Source organism: Drosophila serrata, unplaced genomic scaffold (genome assembly GCF_035046125.1).
Source record: "Drosophila serrata isolate PLE 108 unplaced genomic scaffold, ASM3504612v1 contig_160, whole genome shotgun sequence".
NCBI classification, from domain to species: domain Eukaryota; kingdom Metazoa; phylum Arthropoda; class Insecta; order Diptera; family Drosophilidae; genus Drosophila; species Drosophila serrata.
Window position 1 is genome coordinate 681,119 of NW_028257058.1, and position 11,815 is coordinate 692,933.

At 29.6% G+C, this 11,815-nt stretch overlaps 1 protein-coding gene across 42 annotated transcripts in view; it reads left to right on the forward strand.

Moving 5' to 3' along the window:
* PMCA (plasma membrane calcium-transporting ATPase 3) overlaps positions 1-11,815 on the forward strand; it is a 41,660-nt gene that overhangs the window by 14,214 nt on the left and 15,631 nt on the right. For 38 of the 42 annotated variants that reach the window (XR_015270290.1, XR_015270291.1, XM_086826514.1 and 35 more), the window contains 2 exons: positions 696-847; positions 1,704-1,842. Coding sequence is in view for 40 of the 42 variants with exons in the window: in XM_086826514.1 (XP_086682640.1) it covers positions 696-847; positions 1,704-1,842 (291 nt within the window). In the remaining 2 variants the exon portion in view is untranslated. Of the gene's footprint in view, positions 1-695; positions 848-1,703; positions 1,843-6,929; positions 6,942-11,815 lie in introns of all 42 variants that reach the window. The other 4 variants (XM_020954312.2, XM_086826527.1, XM_020954318.2 and 1 more) reach the window with 1 other exon arrangement.

Here is an 11,815-nt window from a genome sequence, read left to right on the forward strand (position 1 = left end):
TAACATTACAAATAGATGTTATTTGAAAACATTCTGATTACAAAACATGTAATTTAAAATGTTAAAATGGTTTTGGGCATAAAAAGAGATAAAAAATGTGGAAAGTATGTAAACTATAAATTTGGCTCCAAAGCGATACATATTCATGCTGTTACTGCCTTTTTTTATGTACCTTAACATGGTAATATAATGAAAGTCAGGTGTTGTGAACGCAGTAAAGGAGTTATTTCAGATTATGCTTGATTTGGCATTACCAGCTGAGTCGACTAAGCCATGTCCGTCTGTCCGTTACCACGTAAACTAATCTCTCAGTTTTTAAGCTATCTCCGTGAAACTTTACAGTTAGTGTGCTATATATTCTCACGATCACGATTCCCAGAATTTCGGGTTTGGGTTTCGCTTTATATATGTAGCTGCCATAGAAACGATCGTTAAATATAGATGAAAATGCGAAACTGTAGTGTAGTTCCGTTTCGCATTTTCCTATACATTAAAAATAATTTCTATGACAGATCCGCAAAAGTACAGCATAGGCTTGTCTAAAAGTAGATGCAAATATAAAAAAAAATTCTAAAAACTCCGATTTTTCCGGGTCGGAAATGATTCTATCACTGCGTTCTAAAATTCTGACTTAAATTAAAATGCCAGACAGTGTATAAAAATACCTCTTAATTAATTGTTATTTTTATTTCCAGGTGTTTATTATACAATACGGAAAAATGGCTTTCTCAACCAAGGCCTTGTCGCTGGACCAATGGCTCTGGTGTATATTCTTTGGCATTGGCACCCTTGTTTGGGGCCAACTTATAACCTCAGTGCCTACGCGAAAATTACCTAAAATATTATCGTGAGTAAATGTTTGATAACCGTTTGTTACTACGCTTAAAACGCACTCGCTTCTGGATAAATTACTTACTTTGGAAATTTAAACTTAAGGAATGCAAAAGAAAGGATATAATAACCATATGTTTATGTTTATAAATTTAAAATTGTTATGTATTACTTTTACTGTATATGTTTAATTGAAAACAAACGAAAATAGTGTATTATAATTCAGTATTTTAGATTTTATGTATAAAAAATAAATATTTCATGGTCTGCTGCAGTCTACAAGAACTAAACCATAACAATGAACATAAGTATAAATATAAAAAATAACAAGCATGAGTCCCACATCATATATTATATGGCCATCAGCGGTCTTATAAGATAAAAGCTAAGTTCTCCAAGTGTAAGTATGTGATAAGTATTTAAATTAATTATATTATTTTTATTTATTCAAGAAAGTCAATTAAAATATTAATATATATCATAATTAAATATATTACAAGTTGAGGCTGTGAAATAGTCCTTAGTTAACTTTAATAGTTTAATTTAATAACTAACTATAATCTAAATGTTGAAGGTAATCTCTTAAAAATTAACAATTAAAAATCTTTTAAAGATATAAATTAGTTTTATGTACTTATATTTGCTTACCGTCGCCGTTGAAAAGATGAAATTTTTCGATGGTATAGTGCCTAGTCGATGGTGCCTCTGGAAGCCTGCACCTTTAATAAATAAGATAGGGACCTATTCGCTAATTAGTAAATATTTTGTCAGTTATTTAGTTGCATTTTGGACGTCTGTAAAACGTAGTTTAAATTTAAGTATTAGGTTTGTTATTTTATTAATATTATTATTTGATCAAATATATATTACAGATGGGGGCGTGGACATCCCGAGGAATATACAGATGCTATGAATTTGGGTGAGGAGCGTTTCGATTCAATTGATTCGGATAAGAAGCCGAGAGCTGGACAGATTTTATGGATTCGTGGCTTAACTCGGTTGCAAACTCAAGTAAGTCTCGTATTTTTATTTTGAATATCAATCAAGTAGTGAGAATCTACTCTTCGAAAAGACCGACCACATATTTAATAGGTTTTTGTTATATAAATATATTTTTGTTTTAGTTTCCAATCATTTTTCTTTCTTTCTATTTAATTTGAAAATTTAATTTCAAAACATTCGATCATACATTTTGACATTACTAATATATCTTTAACACAGATACTTAGGACATTGTTTTTATTTGTGTTTCATTTTTAAAGAATCACAAACAATAAATTTGTGTCTGAATATTTAATTGATTTTTATCCAGCCACAGTTTTATAAACTAAAAGCAAAAAGTAAAAACTGGTAATTTCTGGTTTCGCATGCACCAGGTCTACAAAAATGGCTTATCCTTTTATTAACAGTTTCATTATTATTCATTTTTATTTATTTATATAATTGTACAATTTTATTTGGTCCTGTGGGCACACTGAAACTCTGATCTTTTTAGATTTTTTTAAAGGAAAAAAAGAGAGATTAGGAGCTTAGAGACAGACTATGAACTGAAAAAGAAAAGTCTATATAGATATCCGAAAAAGCATGAAAGTGTTTGAAAACAAAAAGCCTATTATAAACTAAATCTGGTAGGAAAAAATTCGGCAAAGCCGAAGAGAAAAAAATCTATTGGCATCCTATGTATGTATGTAAATAAATTTGCCTGCAACCGAACTTTTATACATTGGAGGTGTTATCATAATTCGAAAGTTCCAATTCCTTGTTGTCCTCTCTCTTTAGATACTCTGTAGATCGGAATAAATACAAACTTAGATATATAAATATATTTTGTTAAGCTCTCTTTCTCTAATATCTATATAGTCTATTTCTATTTTCCTCTAGTTCTCTTGACTCTCTTTCTATTATAATATCTATCTTATCTTTATGAGTGTATTTATTTTTGTCTGCTTACAAATAATACATAGCATTTATCGTTGAACTTCCTGCTTCATTTTTAAAGCGGATTAAAATAAATTAACTTACGGAAATGCAAATTATAGGAGAGGTTTATTTTATGTTGCGTTTTTATTTATTTATTTATTTCATTTTCTAAATGAGAGCGTTTGGGAAATTCCAAGTTAGAAACTTGCCATCTAATGTAGAAAATACCCCAAGTTCAGTGCACATTTAACAATCTTTTACATTTTTTCAACATTCAAGCGAATAAATATGTATGTAAGAAAAAGCAACTCGTAAATAATATTTCATTGTATTAGTTGTTTCTGTTATATTTTGGTAGCCAGTTAAGCGATCTCTGTTAAGAAATTTTATTGTTACGCCCCTTTAATAGCAACTCATTAAGAGGGCGTTTTTGGATGACAGGGGAAATAGACACAGTCTTAATTGTTTACTTTGTAAGTTTTAAAATTCGTAATAAAATTATAATAATCATTTAATCAGTACACTCAACAGTTATTTGCGAGTTCTTTCTTACACAGAAAAGATTGATTGGTTGACCATCACTCTGCTTTTGGTTTCTAATAAATTTTAAAACAAAATCAAATTTTTAAAGTATTATTCACAGTATATATGTTTTTTTTTACACAAAAGCTGCATGATTTTAATTGCCTTGAATTTTTTTTCTTACATTTTTCAAGATATGGTTTTAATGGTTTCGGTGAACCGAAACGTATATACTCTTTCATATAAAAGCATATTTGTAAATGAAAACTTATAGAAAACATATTATTCCTAAAGTTAGAGTAAAATGTTAAAGAATAAACCTTTGAGGTAAGAATTTTCCAATGCCAAGGACCTAAAAACACCTGACCGACAAGAAAATTAATAAAACACTCCTCGCCACCCTGTATACTCTCTTTGCAGTTCCTCTTTACATTGAAAGCAATAAAGTAAATAACTAATAATAATGTTAATTCCAGAGTAATAAAAAAGGGCTATATCTCAAATTTAATGTAAATCTGTTGAAAACTGAAAAAGTTGTAATTTTTAATTGTACTAATTTCTTGATCGTTCCTATGGTAGCCATATGATATAGTCGTCCGATCCGGCCCGTTCCCAAATATATACGAGAGTATATAGAAGGCTAACTACAAAGTTTCATTCAGATAGCTTCAAAACTGAGAGACAAGTTTGCGTAGAAACGGACAGACGGACAGACGGACAGACGGACAGACGGACATGGCTAGACCGATCGACTGTTAATCCTGATCAAGGATATATATATACTTTATATGGTCGGGGGTGACTCCTTCACTGCGTTGCAAACTTTTAACTGAAATTATAATAACCTGCAAGAGTATAAAACGTACCAGCTTCTACAAAGCCTAAATTACAGCGGAGCATCCGACGACAAATATATACATATATATAACTATTATTTCTATGACCTCGGCAAGGAAACTTCAAAACACCATTGAAAGTAATAAATAAAAATCTACTATACTGTGATTTATGTTTAAGTGGCGCAAAATTTCGTTCCCGAAACTAGAAGTATTTTGGATACTTATTATAAAAAAACTTGTATAAAATGGTGTCCTATTCAAGTGGCGAGGAGTGCAAAATGTCGATACAGAAATTTAGAATTTAGAATTTAGTTAAACGGTTATTAAGTATCGATTCCCTGAATTGCGGACTTCTGGCAATAAAACATATGTTTTAATTTCATTCTATCCTGGTATATATTATGTTAAAAGCGAATAAAACGAAATGTTAATAAATTATTAAACACAAGAAGAAGCTACCTTCGGCCCACCGAAGTTTGTATACCCTTGCAGTTTTCAATTGGATCATTTACTATTATGTTTTACCGTTTCACTTTTAGAATCACAGTTTTGAGTTCTCATTTACATTTATCGATATTTTCTATATCAGCTATGTACTCTAATGCAAAACATTAAGGGATCAAAAAGAATGTTCAAATTTTTAGGTGATTTTCAAAAGGCTGTAGCTTTGAAAAAATCATTGTAGAGACAATAATTGATAATTGAATTAATATTTGAATTTTGTATATATATATATATATATATATATATATATATATATATATAGTATAGTATATATATATAGTATAATAAACTATGAATTTGAATTTTCAAAAACAAGTCAAAAATGAAAAAAAAAATTATTTTTGGAAAAAAAAAAATTGATCTCCTTGAAGGAAGTTTATTCAAGTTTTCTTAACCCACCTTCAATTTTCTGTGCGACCATTAGTTAAAGAGCTCTTGATAATCAAACACAAAATGATCCTTTTTTATTCAAAGACCGGTATTTCCGAGTTCGTATCGAGGATTTAAAATACCTATTTTAAAGCTGAATAATCAAGCTATGTGATCCATATACTGGTTATGTTGACAAATATTTTTGAAACTCCGTGGATGTAAATAAAATCAAAATATTGAAAAAAAATTGTTTTTTAATTAGTTGGAAAAAAGTTGAAATGAATAACTTTTCGCGCTTAGTCCCAAAAACTAGACACTTACAGCTACAATTTTCTTTTTTGATAATTAAAATTTTTTTTGATCCCTTAATTTTTTCCATTGGTGTAATATGATCATCCGATTTGAAAAAATTGAAACCGATTTTTTTGGTTTATAATAAAGTGGCCAAATCTCAGGATAGATGGAAATATATTAAAAAAAAGTTGTTTTATTTATTAATTTTACCTTCTTTAATATCAAAGTAGATGCAAATAAGTTAAAATATTACATATAGCTATATAACTTTTCTTAAAATTTTCCGATCGCTCCTTTGGCAACAATAATCTCTAATCGTCTGATCTGGCGACTCGTGTATATACGAGTGAGAACATATAAGGACTATCTGCAGTTTTTTTCAAATAGCTTTAAAACTGAGGGACTAGTTGTGTATACTTGGAAAGACGGACATGGCTAGATCGACTCTGCTGTTGATGGGTATAACTATATGTTTAGAAGTTTGCAACTGAGTGAAGGAATCATCTCCGGTCAATTCTTGATCAGGGTTAACAGCCGAGTCGATCTAATCATGTCCTTCTGTCTCTCTCTCAATTTTAAAGCTATCCGATTGAAACTGCAGTTATTCTTCTATATACTCTTACTCTTCGACTGCCATAGGAAAAACAGGACATTTTTCGAAAAATTTTACCTTTTTTCAACAGATTTTCACCAAATTTGAGATATTGCCATTTTATATTTTTCTACATTTTTTTTGTCTTAATTTTATGAAAATATGATACAATTAAATATTATAACTTTTTAAGTATTCAACATATTTTCATCAAATTCGAGATAGAGCCATTTAAAATTATTCTAGAATTTCGGATTTAATTTTACTAAAATCGGCGGACTATTTAATAAGTTACCATAGAAACTATCGTTTAATGTTGGGAAAACTCTTATTGTGAAACTGTAAATATAGTATGTATGGCGTTACTCGATGTATTTTAATTTATGGTGTATTAAATTATTGGTGGAATTGCAATCTGCAAGGGTATACAAACTTCGGCGTGCTAAAGTTAGCTTTCTTTCTTGTTTCATTAAGTAAGTTTAGTTTTTTAGAGTATGACATTTTTAGTTGTAAAAATAATATTTAAAAATTTTAATATTCAAATAGCAACTTCACAAAATTGAAAATATAATTTTTATAATAACTGAAGACAGATTTAAATTATTTCTGATCCAGGTCACTGTTAGCAACAAACGGATAAATAATCCGCATTTATATTTATAATTTTAAAAAAGAGAAAGAGAGAGTGTATACAAAAACTTAAGCCTTTGAAATCGTATTTATTTATTTAAACAAAAACAAAACATGCCAGAAAAACAAGTGCAACAAATCTTATATTTATTAATTTTATGTACTATCTCGTCCTTTTAACTATGCTAATTGATAATGCTAAAACCTGAATGATTCAACCAAAATTAAATATATATATATTATATATATATATATTATATATATATATATATACATATATATATGTCATATAATATATATATATCAAATAATAATCAAATAAAATATTAAATTTACCCCAAATAAATAACAAAATAAAATGATAAACAAATATTAAAATTGCTAATTTTAAATAAACAAAACATCCTTGCGTGCAAACCGAGCAGATTTCAGTACCGGTAAGAATTTGTGAATATGATTTTTTAATGTATTGGCAAGCTTAGACAAGTGTTTTTTTTTTTTTTAATAATATAAATAATTAGCCAAACAACAAATACTGATTTCCATACATATCTATAGTTTTTATTGAAAATTTGAATTTCATTTAATTAAACTCGCACTATCGACTTGGACGAGAATCTGAAATAAATGTGTATATGTTTGGTTATTATTTTATTAGTTAATAAAATAAAAATGTCACCTAATACATACTACATTTAAAGTATAGGCTGCCACCAGAAATTATTTAAAAGAAAACGTTGATTGTGTTTAATATATTTCTTTACAATAAGGTTCTGTGGATATCCTAATATACTGTATATATATATCCCCAATCGTTTTTGTTGTGTGCGTTTTTTTTTATTAATGTTGATTTTTGATTTGATTTGAAATAATCTCTTTTTCTATTATGTATATAAACTGTGATTTTTTTAAACAAATTTCCAAAATAATATATATTTAAAAACAACCGTGTTTCTTGTTCCTATGTCTCACACACTTTTAGCACTTTAATATCTGTATGTTTAGGAAAAGACTGAAAGAGTGTATTTTGGTCTAAAGAAGAAAATAATAATGATATAACAATAATTCTGGCAAGGACAAGGTTTGCGAATATATATTTTTTTAAATTAAAGTCTAATAACTCATATGACTAGTTAGAGAAATTATATATGAATTCTTAGAAAAATCCATCCAGCAATCATAGATAGAGAATGGGTTTGTTTTTGAAGATAGAGATAAAAAAGTTAATAAGAATAATGTGCCTATTTAACACGATGATATTTAACAGGTATGTATTTCTATATCTACTGTAATGTAAACCTATGCGAAATAAAATTACAAACTCTGGAGCCTAATATGTTAAAGTTAAATGCAATTTTTGTTACCAATAAATATTCGATACATATAGATCATAGGGACAACCAAGAAATAAAGAAATTTAACAACATGTTTTATTAATATATAAATTAATAGTAGTATATATAACAACCAGTCCGTGTTTCAAAAATTTAAAGTAATAACGAAATGCTACATTTTTTATTACATTTCATTATTACTTAAAATTTTTCAAGTATATACATATACATATACCTGAATAGGTTTAACATTTGTTTTTTTTTTTTAGGTTAATTCGTTGTATTTCTGTAACAAGCACTCCGATTTAAAAGAAATAAATTTTGTTGTATAAAGAAATTTGTCTTTAGTGAAATGGCAAAGTTTGTGTTCTGCTAATTTTGTTTTTATATTATTTTTTCTAAAACGTAGTATAAATTTAAATTTTTTGTTGGCTCAACTAACAACTCCGTCTGTCCGTCCGTCTGTCCGTCCGTCTGTCCGTTTGTCCGTTTCTACGCAAACAAGTCCCTTTGTTTTTAAGCTAACTTAATAAAACTTTGCAGTTAGTCTTCTAACTTTTTTTTTCTAGTTTTCAACAGATTTTCATCTAATTTAATATATGTATAGCCATTATATATTAATCTAAAATTTTCTAGAAAATTTTATGGAAATTGGACTAGTATATCATATAGCTGCCATACAAACGATCGTTAAAAATAGAGGAAAATGCAAAACGGTGAATGTAAAACAGTAAATATAAAATGTATAGGTAAATGAAATGAAAGGAGGCATTTCTTTATTGTTTTTTTAACATAAATATATATAATTTATATTGAATTCCTAGTGATCGAATTTCAACCTGCAAGGGTGTACAAAACTTCGGGTATACAAACTTGGGCGTGCCGAAGTTAACTTCCTTTCTTGTTCGTAATTAATTCAAACATAAGGCTTGGTAAAGAGTTATAATATTTTTCAATTTCATTTAGTGAAATTGACGACCACATTTTTAAATTGCATCAAATCTTCCCTCTGTGTGTACTCTTTTGGACAAAAGTCCCCAAAAGTTCTCCATAATGATAATGTCAGGGGAGAAAGGCGGCCACTCGAGCAATTTGATATTTTGGGGCTTAATCGACTGCTTTACAATCCGAGCGGTATGGATCGTAGCGCTGCCATTTCGGTATACTCGTGGAATCCGACATCTCAGAAAACTGGGGAAAAGCTTTTTCGAGCACACTCACTCTTGTACAAACTGGAGGTCACATGTTCTATAGAAAGACATGGCTCCCCACACCGTTACTCCATCTGCACAGGAGTAACGACGACTTAAAAAACACCCTTGCGCCGTTTTCCACTCCTTGTTCCAAGACATGATCGAGAATCATTTCTATACCCTTCTACGGAAACTAGTCCCTCAGTTTTGAAGCTATCTGAACGAAACTTTGTAGTTAGCCTTCTATATACATATATGTATGTCGGAGAGGGGCTGGATCGGACGACTATATCATATAGCTGCCATAGGAACGATCAGAAAATGTTTACAAAAAAATGTAACATTTTCAGTTTTTAACAGAATTTGATTTAATGTGAGTTATAGCCATTTTATATTATTCTACAGTTTTGTGTAAAATTATATGAAAATCGGACTACTATATCATATAGCTGCCATTGGAACGATCGTTTGTTATAGAGGAAAATGCAAAACTGTGAATGTTAAACTGTAAATATAATATTATTAATTCATAGTGACCAGGGGCAAGTCGAAGTTAGCTTCCTTTCTTGTCCTTGTCCCATTGTCTGCTTCATTTCATAGAAAATTACTTACAACGATTTGATTTTGACCGACTTTTTAGTTTTTTTTATGATCTTTAAAGCCAGATGCCATATATCCTTTTATTTGACCTTTTCCAAATTGGTTAAAGGCTTTCCGCAGCTCGTTAAAGAAAACTGAGAACTGATGCTTTAAGTTCGAGAAAACCAAAGGATTTTACTCTTTTCAATCACGCAGTCGAAGAATAAGTAAAATCAAAAGTGCAAAACCTATTCAGATGAGCCAAAAATAAAGCACACATACATATATCGAATTTTTTGATAAGAGAAAAATTTTTAATAACCGTTGGAGTTGTCGCGTTACTTTTATAGGTAAACAAATAAAGTTTCAAAATACAAAGAAAAGGTTGAGTAAGATTCAATTGCAACAAGGAAAGACTGAAAATGTGAGAACGATTAATCAAACCTATTCAGTTGACCGGATCTGTATGTACTTAAAATAAATATATATAATATATATGTGTGGATGAAAATAATTTTAATAGGTAATATGAATTGAAAATATATGGTATATATAACGTAATATACACTGACGAGCGAAACTGTAACACGAGTTTAATGCTTCAACTTCAATTAATACTTGATTTAATTATAGGAGACATTTTAGCATTTAGCCAAATGTTCATGAAATAAAATGTTATAGTTTTGCACTGTTTTTTTTTAACTAACAAATATGTTTGTATCCTTCCGGGGTATTACAATTTTAGTCAGAATAATAACCTGCCATGGCAACAATCGGAAAATTTTAAGAATAAACAAGAAAGGAAGCTAGCTTCGGCACGCCGAAGTTTATATACCCTTGCAGATAGAACTTCGATGACTTCCTGGATTCCTTTCATACAATATAAAATATATATATTAATGTTAAAAAACAATGAAGTAATACCTGTTTTCATTTCATTCACTTATACATATTATATTTTCAGTTTTACATTCACAGATTTGCATTTTTCCTCAACATCTAACGATCGTTTGTATGGCACCTATATGATATAGTAGTCTGATTTTCATGAAATTTGACCCAAAGTTTAAGACTAATATAAAATGGCTATACCTCTAATTTGATGAAAATCAGTTGAAAACTGAAAAAGGTTATAAATTTAATTGTATTAATTTCACGATCGTTCCTATGGGAGCTATATGATATAGTAGTTCGATTTTTATAAAATTTTACACAAAATTGTAGAGTAAAATAAAATGGCTATTTCTCAAATTTAATGCAATTCTGTTGAAAACTGAATATGTTATCATTTTTTTTGTAAAAATTATCCCATCATTTCTATGACAGTTATATGATATAGTCGTCCGATCCGGCATATATACGAGTGAGAGTATATAGAAGACTAACTTCAAAGTTTCAGTCAGATAGCTTCAAAACTGAGAGACTAGTTTGCGTAGAAACGGACAGACGGACAGACGGACATGGCTAGATCGACTCGGCTGTTGATCCTGATCAAGAATATATATACTTTATATAGTCGGAGGTGCCTCCTCCACTGCGTAGTCTGTTCCTTGAATGAAAATATCTCGACAGCCGAAAAAGGTGTGGAGAAGAGTTTTATGGACAGATGAGAGCTTTTTAATGTAAAACTCTTCAAAAAATAAAGCGTAAAATGTTGACAAAAACACACCCAATTTGTGAAATAGTAAACCAGAAATAGGGATTTGTCATGCGATGGGGATTTATTGCGTTCAGTTGGCTGGTTGTCTCGTTTATCTAATCCTTTCAATGAACCAAGGACAATATTTGGAGATCCTGACCGATATTGCCTTTTCGTCCATATCTCCGGAAGGAAGAGCTATTTGGTGAGTCATTTATTCTGAAACAGGATAATGCCCCTGCCACAATGCCTGTTTTGTTAAACGTTGTATTAATTCCTAGTGTATTAATTCCTAGTGATCGAAGTTCTATCTGCAAGGGTATATAAACTTCGGCGTGCCGTAGATAGCTTCCTTTCTTGTTCTAGAATTAATTTAATTATATGAAAATCGGGAGACCATATCATATAGCTGCCATAGAAACTATCCTTAAATCAGAGAAAATACTGTGAATACAAAACTGTAACTGCACCACAACTGTACAATTATAATGAATCACTGTAATGGAAGTAGTAGAAGTAGTTCTACTTCGTTATTATTAACGATCTAATTGAAATCTGCAAGGGTA